The sequence below is a fragment of the Drosophila hydei genome, unplaced genomic scaffold (genome assembly GCF_003285905.1).
Source record: "Drosophila hydei strain 15085-1641.00,03,60 unplaced genomic scaffold, DhydRS2 tig00000343-arrow-arrow-pilon, whole genome shotgun sequence".
Lineage (NCBI taxonomy): Eukaryota > Metazoa > Arthropoda > Insecta > Diptera > Drosophilidae > Drosophila > Drosophila hydei.
In genome coordinates, this window is record NW_022045713.1 from 985,838 (window position 1) to 1,000,447 (window position 14,610).

Here is a 14,610-nt window from a genome sequence, read left to right on the forward strand (position 1 = left end):
CTTTTTTAACTTCATGCCTTTCTCTGCTGTGCTTAATTTGCTTTGTTTTTCAGATTCTTCTTTGCTCGCAGTTCTTAAACGTTTTGCGCTCTTTCTCAGTGTGCTATACTTATGCTCTATCTTAATCATCTCTTTCTCTTTCTTTTTATTTTCTCTCTCTATATCTATCCGTCTATTTTTCTCCATTTCTCTGTCTTCATTTCTCTCTCTCTCTCTCTCTCTCTCTTTCTGTGTCTTGTTTGTCTCTTTTTCTCTCCTTTTTCCCGCTGCATTTAGGCTGTGTCTCCATCTCTCTTTATTTTTATGCAGCTCTCGCCCTTTTTCTTTCTATCTCTATCTCTGCTTAATCGATCTCATTCTCTCTCACTTTCTCTCGCACACTTTCTCTTTTTCACTTTGTCTGTTCTTTTTACTCTCTCTCTCTCTCTCTCTCTCTCTTTCTAGACATCCTTTTCTTTGCTCTACTTTCCCTCTCAAGTTCTCTTTCTCTCAGACTCTTCTTCTTCCTTTCACTCTATCTCTATCTAATTCTTGTCTTTGGCGTTTTTTTTAGAGCTGAGAAGATATCTTAAAGATATTCATAGAATCCAACAATCTACAACTTGGCATTGAATCAGTTTTGATTTCGAGCTTTATTAACGGTAAAAATAGATACTCATTGAATGCAGCTTTAAGTTATTTTGAAGCAATTTCTCTAAAGACTTAACTACCCCTAAAAATGTTTGTTGCTATGCTGCTATGGCTTCACTAGCTGGACCCGAATCTCGAACCCCTTCCAGGCTTCAAGACGCCGGCCAATAAATGTCGCAGCTCAAGCTGTGCTCGCTCAGCGGCAACTTGCAACTGCCCAAGCAAAAATAAATAAAAATGGGCAAAAAGAAAATCTTTTGAGTCTTTCTCCAAGCGAGTCGCTTGCGCAAAATGGCGGACAATTGATGTGGCATGTAAATCAGAGCAGCGCCATATACCTATGTACATATAGAGAGGTGTGTGCGTGTATATATGTGTGTGTGTGTGTGTTGTCAAATGCAAATGTGGCCATGCTGCGCAGTCGCAAATGCCAGGCCCAGTTTCGAGTCGACAGGCGATGCTGCTGCTGCTGCTGCTGCTGATCATGAACATAATGATCATAATGACCATAGCGATGATGATTATGATGCCGAGCCCAGAGACGTTGCCGAGCAACGCACGCCAGCCGTTGGCTGGCTGTTGTTTCTGTTTTGGACGCAGCTTTGGGCTTGGCCCGGCCCGGCCTCGGCCTATGTACAGTCAGAGATATCAAGGTCTGGCCAATCAAAAAGCCAACTAAGCACACACACACACACATACACGTAGGCACACTGTATCGAGGCTGGGCAGATTGAATGGTTCGTGCGGAGGCCGCGCGATCGACAACGTTGTCGACAGACAGGTGTGAAGCCCCAGCGCTGGCAGGCAATAACAAACCGTAACACGGCTGCAGATAAGCTTACTCGCCCGCTGCCGTTCTCGCTCTCTCTCACTCCCTCATTGTCACTCTCTCACTCTGACGCTCTCTGCGCGCTCACTTTGGCCAGCCGAAAACCTGCTAAGTGCGCTGACTCCCGACTGCTGATATTCATTCAATACGCTGGCCACAGCTCAGCCCGTTCGGTTGTTCGCTCTCGCGCGCTCGCGCTGGCACTCTCTCCCTCTCTCGCTCTGGCTCGCTCGCGCAGCCGAAGCAGCCAACCAGCCAGCCAGCTAGCTGGGGCTGGGCCACGGCCAGGCCAGAGCTGAGAGGCAGCCAACGGCAAACGAAGCGACACGGCGACGAGGCGAAGAGGCGACGCGACGGCGAACGGCCAAAGCCAAAGCCCCAACCCAAAGTAAATAAGTTATCAGTTGAATTGTAACTGGAAACGAAAACATAAAGCGAAACACGAAAAGAAAAAAAGAAACAAAACAAAAGACGAAAGAAAAAAATGAATGAATATATAAAAGGGGAGGCGTCAACAACGGCAACAACAACAATGCGAATAACAATAAGAAGACGACAACAACAACAATAAAGTGGGCTTCGTCGTTGACAAAGATCAGAGCGCGTCTTGGAGACTGAACACACACACAAACTTGGGGAGTCTGCTTGTGTGTGTGTGTGTGGGGACACATGTGAAACAAGCATAGCGAATGGCGAGCAAGCGATTTATAAGTCGCGCGTGCCCATTCAAATCTGAATGCGTTTGCTAAGGGGAGCCCACAAATGAGCAGAAAGCGTATAAAAAAGGAAGAAGCGAGAAGAGAAGGGGGCAGAAGAGAGAAGGAGTATGAGGACGGGGGCTCAATCGGTGTGGTTGCGTGTGTGTATCTGTGTGCTTGCATTTGGGGCAAGCGAGCAATTCGAGCAGTTGACAGAGGGAAAGCCAAGAGAAACAAAATAAGACCCAAGCTACATATAGTACAGTGAAGCCAGCTATACATGGCTCAAAGGCAACTGCATAGTAAGAGTCTAAGTGAAGAACTTTACTCAGATCAAAATAGTAAAACTATTGAATGTATTTAAGCTATTCACATCAGATAAATAGATGGAACTAATTCTATATATCTGAATAAATGAGACGTCTTATCAATGAATCATTCATGATGATAAGCAGTTGATGTTTGAATAAATACAATCGATTCAGACTGGCATTGTCTTCTGAGTTCTATTGTGAATACATTTTGAAATATGTAGAAATATATTTGAATACACTTAGCTGTATTCAAACACTCATTGAATATATTTGAATGCGCTAAAGTACGTTTAAGCATTCATGAAATATACTTGAGTGCAGTTAATAAGATTTAAGTACCCATGAATGTATTTGAATACACTCATTAGCATTCTCTTCATACGCACTGTCTTCAAAACACTCATTGAGAGCAATCGAATATGCACACATATAACTAAACACTCATTCTTATTAATTTGAATGTACTCACATGCATTGAAAACACTCACATTTGCATTCCAACACTATTTTACAATCTAAAGTTCCTATGAATCAGTCTTAGTTGAATCAGTTGTATTCACTTTCATTCGCTTATATTCAAACTTGATTCATTTGACCATTGCAAAGATAGTCTATGCCTGATGCTGACTTCGATTTAAGGGAATGTTTCTATTACTCGATGCATTGAGTGAATACCTTTCAGAGAAGTGGGTGTGAATATCCACTCGCAGTCAAAGTATTCACTCTTAATATGCATTGCGCTGCAATCATTGTGGAATGCTGTTGCAGCAGCAGCACCTGGACGAACAGTTCCAGTTAAGGTGTGCGGTGACAAAGGGAGTTTAATGATGATAATGATGATGATAATGATAATGATGCTGATGCTGATGGTGACGATGATGCTGATGAGGGGGTGGAAGGCAATATGAGTTGAGCGGGATTTCTGGTGCCATCTTTCGATATTAATCGCTCAGGCAAGCGGAAATGGGGTGTGCCACACACACACACACACACACACACAGACAGACACACACTTGAATACACGCACACACACATAGACACACTGAGAGTTTCGAGGTAGGTCCCCAACACAATTGTTGTTCTTGTTGTTGTTCGCCTGCAGCACGAGAGAGTGGCATGATTGATTTATTTATTTGAGCTGCGGACGCACGCGTCGCCTTGTTGTCAGTTGTTGTTGCTGTTGGGGCATTGGCAGCGTCATGCGACGTCTTCGTTTCATTTAAAATCAGTAATCATTGAATTAAATTATGCCAGCTAAGCAACCAACCCAGAAAAAAAGCAGCGAGCCAAGCCAGCCCCAGCCAAGTCAAGCCGAGTCGAGCCAAGTGGAGCCATCCATCTATCCATCTATCCATCCATCCAGCCATCGAGCCATCGAGCCGGGGCTGGGCTGTAGCCGCACCCACACCTACGAGCAAATCTTCCGAGATTGCAGCACGCGTCGTCAAGCCGAGCAGTTGACTGCTGCAAGACGCACACTGAATACCCTCACAAAGTCTGTAGAGAAGTTGGCTTTTCGATCTGACTAGCTTAGCTATATCTATAGCTACGCAAGACCTGGACAAATTACACATGTGACATATTGATTAGGAAAGTGCATATACCCTTTGTTAGCGTGTGGAAGAACTGCTTATTGGCTGTGAAGCTTTTATTGAATTCATCTGCAGCGTTGACACCCACATGAACAGAGACAGAGAGAGAGGGACAGGGAGAGGCAGAGTGAGAGTGAGCCAGAGCGAGCGAGAGAGATGGCGATTTTATAGAGGGGCAGCTGCAGCGTCCACACACACACACACACACACACACGCACACCTTGACCGTCCGAGACGCAGTTCCAATTCGAGTTCCAGTTTCAACTTTGAAGCTGGGTGCGGCGCAACGCGTGGGCTTCAGTTTTCAATCTGCGCTATTTTTATATATATAATGAATGAACGAACGAGCGAGTGAATGAATGAACGAATCGACTGCCGGACAGGCGGACAGGCGGACAAACGGACAGCAAATAATAATTGCGCGCAGCTCAATTAAAAAGGTAGACAAAAAGCCAAGCGAAAACCAAAAACCAAACCCAGAAGATGTTACCCAAGGAGGCATAGAGAGGGAGGAGTTAGGTAGGGGCATCGCTGTGGATGGGGGCATGTAGCGTGTGCTGTGTATTGGTGGGGCTCTCGGGGCTCTTGCTCTACACATTTCGACATTGCGTGGGCGGCAAAGCCAAGCCCGTTTCGGGCCCGTTTAATGAATGACTCTTGGCCCTGACTCCGACGCTGGCCCTGGAACTAATCAGGCTGGCAGGCAACCAAGCGCGAGGGGAGGAGAGGTCTAGACCCTAGCTAGGCTCTAATTTATGCGCAATTGACAAAACAGCGAGAGAGAAAAAAACTTGAATTTTTGGCATTTTTTTTGGGCGCATTTCCTGGCCGGAAGCAGCGGCTGTCGCAGCTAGGCTCAAGTTGCAACTTGTGGCACGTGCTCGCGGCGCCTGCCACAGGATGCGGGCCAGCAGCAACAAAAGCCGAAAGGTGTGCAAGGCGCGTGCGCTGTGCGCGGGGCAAGCGCGAGGGGCCTGCACCTCAGATAGGCTACGGAGCAAGGCCGAGTTTTCTTCTTCTTTATTTCTTTCTTTCTTTCTTTGCTTCAGTTTTTTATTATTTCTTTGGTGTGAAATACATTTTGCGGTTTGTTTTGCTACGCAAATTTCATGATACTTCCCCGGACTCTAACCCCCACAAGCTACGCCCTCACTGCCGCAGCAGGCAGCAAAAGGTGCCAAGTTCTCTTGCAGCTTGAAAGCGGCGAGTGGGTGGTTCGGTGGTGGGGGTGGTGTGCTTGGCTGGGCTGCTGCAGCCGTCATTGAAAGTGAAAACTTTGCCAAAGTGCGAAGTGAGCGGCGCTGGCGTCGGCGTCGGCGTTGGCGACGCCATAAAAAATATGCGCGTCAAAACAAACGCAGCAAAAGATTCATTAAGTCTGGTTCTGCTCGCCGCGCGTTTTCCTTTTCATTTGCTGGTTTTTCTTGGCTGTTCTCCTTGGCCTTCCTTATTTATTTTTTGTCTTACTCATTTTCGCTTTCGCTTAAGCAGCAGCAGCAGCAGCAGCTGGTCAGCCACAACAAACGCTCAGCTGCTTGGACATTGCGTATACGACGCGTTCGCTCGACTGCCAGAACTTCAAGCGAAGCTGTAAATGGCTTTTCAACTAGTTCCAACTCATTTTTAAAGCTACCCAAATCCGAACTAAGTCACTTTGGACTGTTGTATCTAACTCAGTTAAGACAAGCTCCAATTGATTTTGTTTGTAAAACGGAAAGCAACTAGAAATTGAAATTATTAAATATATATTTAATATGAGCCACAATATTTTGAAGCTAGTTCACATATTAAACATATTTGAACCACTGTGTGAGACGCTGAAGATTTACAAAAAACTAATTGTGAACCAGTTCCTTGAGTTACAATTATTTAAGTTATAGCAATCGGTAAGAAAGTTGTGAACCAGTGCTTGGAACTTAAAAGAAATGTTGTATATAACATAAAAATACAATAAATAATTTGGGCATTTGCAAACAAATTAATCAAACAAATATGTTTCGTGAGTGAGTTGGTGAACCAGTTCCATGAACTGCTATATTTCGAAACAAAATTTGATGCAATGCAAGCACCTTCTAGCGTGACTAAATTGTTCGATATAATTCTAAATAGTATATATATGCATTATTACCGATTTATCGATTTATGGATCGATAACAACTTCCGATGACTTTGTTGCAGCTGCTGCATAGCTTGCATTTGCCAGCTATACATATTTATTTTTACGTGTTATATATTTTATATATTTATTTTGGACAGACTGGAGTGTATGTGTGTGTGTGTGTGTATGCATTTTTGGTAGGGGATTTTTTCTTAATATATAAATTTTTTTATATTTATTATTTCAAACTACGCTTTGTTTGGTTCAGTTTTTTGTTTTTGGAACTTGAAAATTTAACTTCGAGAGAAGGAGAGAGAGTGTGTGTGTGTGTGTGTGTGTGTGGAAAACAATAGGCAAAAGCGTATTTAAAACAAAAGAAAGTGCAAAACAATTCATGCGCCTGGCCGGAATCTGTGAATGTGAATGTGAATGTGACTCGCTGTGAATGTGAAGTCGCATCCGAGTCGAGCCAAATACGAAAAGAGTCGACAGCAGCTAGTGTTGTTGTTGTTGTTGTTGTTGGCGTCTGGGTTGGCCGGCCGACTGGCTGCGACCGCCCGCTGGTCCCGAGTGTCGAATAAAAAACGGACACGGATGCACCTAGTGCGGCGGCTGCCTCACAATTGTCGAAGAAGCGGCACAGAAGGAGGCAGCTTGGCGGCTTTGGGGCGTTTGGGGGGCTTCGGTCGTTGCAGCGGAAGCAACTTGCTGCGCGCTGTTGTGGCTGATTATGCTGCCAGTGGCAGGAGCTGCTGGCAGAGTCTTTGACTGCATGACGAGCATATCAGCGCACACACACACACACACACACACCCGCAGCGCCTGCAATTTGTTGTTGTTTTGGAGCGGCGGGGTGGGGTCGCTCTGCAGAGATGTCCTGCAGGCTCCAATAGAACAAGCAAGTTCTAGCCAAGTGCCGTTTAAGCAAAAGCAGCTGGACAAAAGTTTGACATCCACATGACGACACAGGCGAATCGGCTCGTTGGCATAGGAAGGGAAGCCTTGCGGGGAGCTGCTGCTCCTCTGCTGTTATTTGTTATAACAATTGCGAGAAGGGGAGCCGGGCAGCGACGTTGCCATGGTGCTCTTGCAACAGGAGCTGGATAACAATGCCAAGCGGACGGCGACGGCCGCGGTCGGTCGCTCATTTAATGGACACTGTTTGGTCGATAATCAAATTAAAAGCAGCAGCAAAAGCAGTGACAGGCGGGCGCGCGAGCTGGGCCACAGCAGGTGCCTGCATGGAGCGAAGGACTCGCGCGTCCAGCCTAACTATCGATTCAACTAATTCGAGGCCAGCTGCTCGGACCGTGTGTGCCGCTCGATTAGCCATTGACCGTAGTCAAGCGAAACGGACACGTGGACCTCAAAAAGGGTTTCGCCAAAGGGCAGGCGAGCACATGGCCGGGGCAAACAACGATTTGATTCATATTCAAATTTTTCCCCTGCCCTCCACACTTGACTCAACTTGAAAACTAGACTACGAAGCTCTTGGCATGCAGCTACTCGAATCAACAGAGCTGAGAAAAACTCCGGGGCCGAATGTGAATTTAGAATATTTGCAAAATCTTGAAAATTTTGGATTTAAAAATTTAGAGTTTGATTCACATCCGATTTGGGATTACTAAAGCAGATCTCTTAAGATACTCATACTTACTCATTCACCACGCATCGCATTCAAAATCTAACACCAGAGCTGCTGTTGACCTGATCTATCGATGTGCCAAATCAAAAACAAAATACTCCGAAGCTTTGCAGACTCCTTTCTGAGTTATTTATGCAATTTAAGCAAAAGCAAAATCAGTTTGCAATGTAAGCAAAGTTTTTTTCTGGCTCAGTCTCATATTTTCTCATTTAGTATAGAAATTCGTCTCTATCAAAATGTTTGCTTTCGTCAGTTAGCCATCAGACTCGACTCCCTTTGCCTTCGCGTTGTCCCGTTCCTAGCAGCTCTCGGCGCTCGCTTAACATTGTTTGATTGCATTTGGCAATGCGACTTGTTTTCACCAGAAGAGTAAGAAGCAGACGATGGAGAAGAAATACTCATTAGCGTCCGATAAGAGCGGCGACGCGACGCGTGACGAAATCTTGTAAAGTCAAAGATCGAAAAGATTCAAAAAATTGAGGGAAAATTGATGGAATTGTAACAATTAATTATGAAAGGGCAGAAGGAGGGGGCCAGGGGCGAAGGTGTATAGCCACTGACAACAGCAATTTTGGGCGTAGCGTCGATATCGATAGCAAACAAGACCCAGAAACAAAAGCAACAACAAAATCAAAATCAAAGTTAACGAGGGAAAGAAGCGGAGACTGAAGGCGGGTCCACGGCGTAAGCGATCGTTTAGTAATTAGTCGTTGGGTCCACAATTTGCTTCTTATCGCATTGAACTGGGAAGCAACCACCCAAGCCACCCAAGCCAACCCAGCCACCCACGCCACCCACTCAGCACCTACTCCAGCGACTGTTCTTTTGATTTGTAACACAAATAAACCGAAAAATATCGCAACGAGCTGAATGAGAGGAACAACGACAACAATAACAAGGCAAACAACTTTGCGAGCAATTAAAACTGTTTGACGACATTTCGGGCAGGCTGGCAGGTGAGGCGCAAAGGGGCGGAGGGTGTGGGAGTGGGAGTAGGAGTAGGAGTACGTCTCAGGTGCAGAGCAGCAGCTGGATGACTCTGATAAATGGGCAGCAGCGCGAAACGTGGCGAGCGTGCGTCATTGGGCAGTTCAGGGCTGGACGGCAATGTGTTATCTAGATAACAGGTAGATAACAAGAAAGGCCCAAGAGACGGCTGGGAGAGGCACACACAAATATAACATATGAAACATATAAAGAATCTCTGCCAAAACTAAAAGCCAGTCATATTTTATGACCAGACTGATACGGAACTGTGTGTGTGTGTGTGTGTGCGAGAGTGTGTGTGTGTGTGTGTTTATGGTTATACGGCTTTGATTTCGCTTTGAACTAGCCGTGACCAGATACAGATACACAGATACAGATACACAACAAAATTATTTGTCATGTTAATTGTTGTTGTTGCTGTTGTTGACCCGCCGCCAAATAACGTAAATAATAATAATAATAACAATAAGCAGCAATAAAGCAACTAAATTGCGGCCATCGTCGCGCCCTGGCCAAAAAGAACCGTTAACTTTACAACCACCAACGCAAGCAACAAAAAAAAAACCCAAAAAAAGGCAAAAAACTATAAAAATCGCGAAAAAATCTGAAAAATCATGGCAATACACACCCAGCACAGAGGAACTCTGATTTCAGTGCGATATCGTCGCGATAACAAGAAAAAAATAGTTCAAGAATAACTGGGAAATAAAGCCTCTCGCACACATGGACATCCAACTGAAGCAAATGATATATGGGCCATGGCCCACATCCATATCAAGTCTATATCATTTAGCCCATTCACAGCTCTGAACAGATCTGCCAAGGGAATTATATTCATTGTCTGTCAAAAGTTGGGCAAGCCAAGGTTTTCCAGCTTTTCGACTGCTGGCAAATCTGTGACTATTTTTGAGAGATTTTCTTGATTCTTAATATAGATATTTTATAGAACATATATCTAAAGAATATTTATGTAACTCTGTTACTACTTTCACTTACTATTCTCTTGCAGAACAGGTTCCATTAATGTATTCAAAATGTCATTAAGTTTTCTACCAATAAGAAACTCTGAAGCTACTTCTATATAGCAGGCTCGATTTCTTAGTTTTCTCAATTTCTTTAAGTAAATATATACACTAATGATATATAAATATATTTATGTATATAAATAAGCCAGAATCTTTGCAAAATATTTAATATTCTGGAGCTTTATAAAAATGTAATATATAGTATATATTATGTATATAAATAGGCATACATCTAATCGCAACTTAAAAGTTTCTGTTCTATATAGAAGTTTCCATTGCTGAAGATGTACATTTCTAAAGATCTTTAATCTTAATCCTTAAAAACACCAACTAGCCAAGTTCAGCTCTATTTCGAATTCACCTGTTTAAGTGAATTCAGTTACATTACGTTACACAACACTCACAGAAAAATCTAAAATACATCAATGCTCTCACGGCTATATATAACATCTATGTATATAAATATATCTATATATAGTTATTCTTTTACAGCTCAGAAAAGTATTCAAAGCAAGTCTCATGGTGCGCCCACAGGTGTGTTCAACCCTTCTTCTTTTTTGCTTTCCACTCGAAAAGTCGAGTTTGGGCCATTTCCAAAAATATTCACTTACCTTGTGCAATTCGAACCGCAGGCATTTTAATTCTCATTTTTGTTACAATTTCCAAAGGGAGTTTCAAAACTTTTCGAGCGCTCGCCCCACTGGCAGCTGGGCGGGCAACTCCTTCGGCTCCTACGGCTCCACTTCTCTGGTTCGCTGCTGCTTTTGCCTTTGAGCTGTTGCCCAACACTGGTCAAATGTTTTTTGCTTTTGATTTTTTCGTTTAGTTTTATTGCACTTTGTTGTTTTTGCTTTGCTGTTTTTTCCTTGTTTGTTTCGAGAGAAAAAAATTCACTGAATTTTGTTTAGATTTTGCTTTTATCTCTTATCTGTGGCCTTACATGGGCTCCACTCGGTCCCACAGCTTTAGTTTTAGGAATTTTCTCGTTGTTTTTGTCATTTTTCCACCTTTTTTGTTTTTGGATTCAAGACATTTTTTCGATTATTTATTTAAATATTTTCATAGATTTTTATTTACTTTACGTTTTAAGTAAAACATAAAAAAAAACAAACAAACAAATTTTCGCACTCGAAAAAAACACTTTTTGCTGCCTGCCTTCTTCTTCTTCTACTACTTCGACGACTGCTATATTGCTTCCTGCTTAGACTTTCGTATAGGAACCGTATGCACTCTAGTTGTTGTTGTTGTAAATCTTATGAGCATTTCTTTAAGTTGTAGTTGTTGTTGATGTTGTTTCTGTTGTTATTGCTGGCAGTTTGGCAGTTGACGAAATTGTTTTTGCGCGTTCCTTTTGGCCACATGCTTTTTCGGCGTTTTGTTGTGCTAAACAACTTTATCAACACATTGTTGCTGTTTCTTGGTTCGCATTGTTGTTGGCGCGGCACAATCCAATTGGCAACGAATTCGACGTCCAATTGGAATCGAACATTTGTTTTTGTTTCTTTTTCGAAAATGCACAAAACACTTGAAAAAAATTGTTGCTGTTTGCGTATGTGTGTGTGCGAGTGTAGTTGTGTTTGTATTAGCCGGGTTTAGTTGCAAACGGGCGGGGATCGAGACGGTGAATGTCGAAAGATGTGCAACCAAATGAAAAAAAATTTTTGTTTGAATACGTATTTAAGCACGCGTCATTATTTGTCGTTGTCCGCTGGCTAACTGTTATTGTTGCATTCGACGTTCAGCGTTTGGCGCTTGGCGTTTGCTGCTGCTGCTGCTGCTGCTGCGTGCACCGCGACGGCGGTGGCAGCCTCGTCAGAAATGTGTGGTGCTAACGGTAACGGCGGAAGTACGCGACTACTACGAGGCGTCAAGCGGCGAGCGCGTCTTCGCTGGCTCTGCTGCGGCTGTGACTGCGGCTGCGGCTGCGGCTACGGCTACGGCTGTCGCTCTGTTGTCGTAGTTGTTGTCGTTGTCCAACCAACAAAGCGCCGTGACGACACCAACACACACACTCCAACACCAACACCAGCGCACACAGTAAGTGAATGGGCAACGGGCGGCAGTGCGAGAGAACTTCTGCTTCGTTGTCGTCGTCGTCGTGGTCGTGTCGGCCAAACGAAACGAACGAAAGCTTGACGAGTGGACGAACACAGTGCGTGAGAGAGCGCACGTTTGCTCGGCTGAGTTTTGAGTTCGAGTTTGTGTGTGTGCGTGTATGAGTGAGTGAGTAAGCGAGCGAGCGAGCGAACGAGCATACGTGTATGTGTGGAGAGGCAGAGCAACAGCAGTGGCTGTGACTGTGGCAGCGACTGTGACTGTGACTGTGACTGCGGCAGCGGCCAAGCTTATGCGAGAGCCTAGAAAAGCCAAAGCCAGTGACAGAGACAGAGCAGCGACGAGAGCATGTCCGAACGCGACGATGTCCTGCGAGCGACTGTGGACGCACACGTTCAGATAATTCAATTTTATTTTAGGGTTTTGCACTTTAATGCCAATCTGAAAATTTGATTTTGGCTAAGCGACGCCAACACGGACGCCGACACCGACGCCGGCGCCGACGCCAACGCCAACGTCAAAGCTACAGCCCTTTTGCTATGGTGTCGTCGGTGGTAATGGTGGTGGTGGTGGGTTGTTGTTATTGTTATTATGCTTGTGTTGTTGTTGTTGGTGGTGGTGGGTTGGTGGGTTGGTGGGCTGATGGGCTGCTGCTGCTGCTGCTGACGTCGCTGCCGCTAGATTTGTTTATTTGGTTTGCTGCCACTCGTTGGTCCGTTGGCCGCATGTGTGTGCGTATGTGGGGGTGGACACACACATACGCATACGATTACGAGAGCGAGCCAGAGTAAGCGCGAGCGAGAGCGCAATAGTCAAACAGAGAGAGAGAGAGAGAGAACGGCAAGCTCGCGTCAGTTGAAACAAATGAAAATAGCCAAGTTCGATGTGGCGACTGTTTCATGCCAGACTGCACACGACGTCGTCGTTGGCAGCGCGGCGACTGCTCAAGTTTGCCGCTGATAACGGTTCACACATGTGTGAAGCGTGCCTATGCTGTATGAAGAGGGATGAGGCGGCTAAAGGATAGCGTGTGGAGAATAAACCGAGCGCAAGTGGGCAGAGTTGCTGCGGCTGCTGCTGACGCGCTGTCCATTGTCCGTTATACGCAGCCGGCGTTTGACCGAATGCGCGCGCAGCTTAAAGCGACGACTGCGCGACGTTTGCCGCGCAAAATCAAAGCGTCAACGACAACAACAATGACAACAACTACAACAACAACAACATCGTAATGAACTCGAATAAGCATAATAGTTTGACTTCTTGCCATTACCCAAAAAACATCCAATTGGAAATCGAACCAAACACTAGCTAGAAACACATTTGCCTTTGTTTTTCATCTGTTTCGCTTTTTCGTAAATTTTTCGCGCGCGCTTCCCGTAGACCGGGCAGAACTTTAGTAGGAACTTGTGGCGCACGTCCTCACAACGCGGCTGCTCGTGTGCATCTAATAAACTAAACTTAGTTTATGCCCATCTTCCATTCAACAAGAGGCCACTGGCGCTGTCGCCGCTGCCACTGCCACTGCCACTGCTTCAGCTTTAGCTGCCGAGCAGCAGGCAGGCAAGCAAGCAAGCAACCAACCAAACCACTCGCAACGCCGACGTCGCTGCCAGCGCCAACTGGCGGCCGGCCACAGCCTGCCCTCGCCTGGCCAAACGCCTTCTCAGTCGGCGTTCGAACAGCAGCTGAAGCTAACGCTAGCTCCAGCTGCAGTCGGCGCTGAAGCTGCCGAATAGCCCGAACAGCGAGCCGCCAACCGACGTAGTTAGTCCGACGAGTTGTTCGGGTTGAAGTTCATTTGGTTGTGGGGCAAATGAGAATACTGTAAATTCATATATAGACCAGATGTAAAATTGCATTCAGAGTCATTCATATCGAGTACATTCATTGATAATTTTTGTTAAGTGTTGTTCATGAGAGCTTATTCGATTATTCAGGAATACATTCATGAGTGGTTGAGATTTTTTTTATTCATAGTTGTGTTCGACAGCTTAGTTTAACATAAACATTGAATACACTCAGTTGAGCTTTTATGGTAAGTGAGTGTATTCATGTTATTCATAACTATTTGCATATGAATATTTCAATAAAGTTCATTGATCGATTTGAATATTACTTAAGAGTACACTCAGTTGAGCTTTTATGGTAAGTGAGTGTATTCATGTTATTCATAACTATGGGCATATGAATATTTCAACAATGTTCATTGATCGATTTGAGTATTACTTATGAGTACATTCATGAGTTTATTAATGTCATTCAGAGATGGCTATTCGAGTATAATTATGAAAATATTGAACACAGTCAACTTATTATGAATTCATTCATGAGTGCATTCATAAGCAAAATAATACGTAAAATTATGTCTAAAGACACCCATAAGAATAGTCTTATTCATTTTGTTGCGTATTCAGTGGAGCCCTATATACCCATGATTATATTCAGAGCTTAACTTTTGTTCATATATCAAAAACTTAATTTATATATAACATTTCTGACATAATAAATAGGTAATTATTTTTATTCATAAGTGTATTCAAGATTATATTTGTGAGTGCAGTCACTCATGAAATATAAATATAAATATTTTGTAATTAAAAATATAGACTTACTCGTATGAGTGTATTCATGAGTGTATTCATAAATATATTCACGAGTGTATTCATGTAAATTATGAAAAATACATCCTTAGCAATCAGAGTAGACATATTTGGTTCAGAGTATATAGTCACGTATG

The 14,610-nt window shown here is 44.1% G+C and overlaps 1 protein-coding gene across 1 annotated transcript in view; it reads right to left on the bottom strand.

Annotated features, from left to right (window-relative positions):
• Positions 1-10,668, bottom strand: part of LOC111602876 (AF4/FMR2 family member 4) — a 51,810-nt gene extending 41,142 nt beyond the window's left edge. Inside the window, exon 1 of the mRNA XM_023320203.2 lies at positions 10,430-10,668. Within this exon, the coding sequence (XP_023175971.1) occupies positions 10,430-10,466 (37 nt within the window). The 5' untranslated portion in view covers positions 10,467-10,668. The remainder of the gene's footprint in view (positions 1-10,429) is intronic.
• Between the last annotated feature and the right edge of the window lie 3,942 nt (positions 10,669-14,610).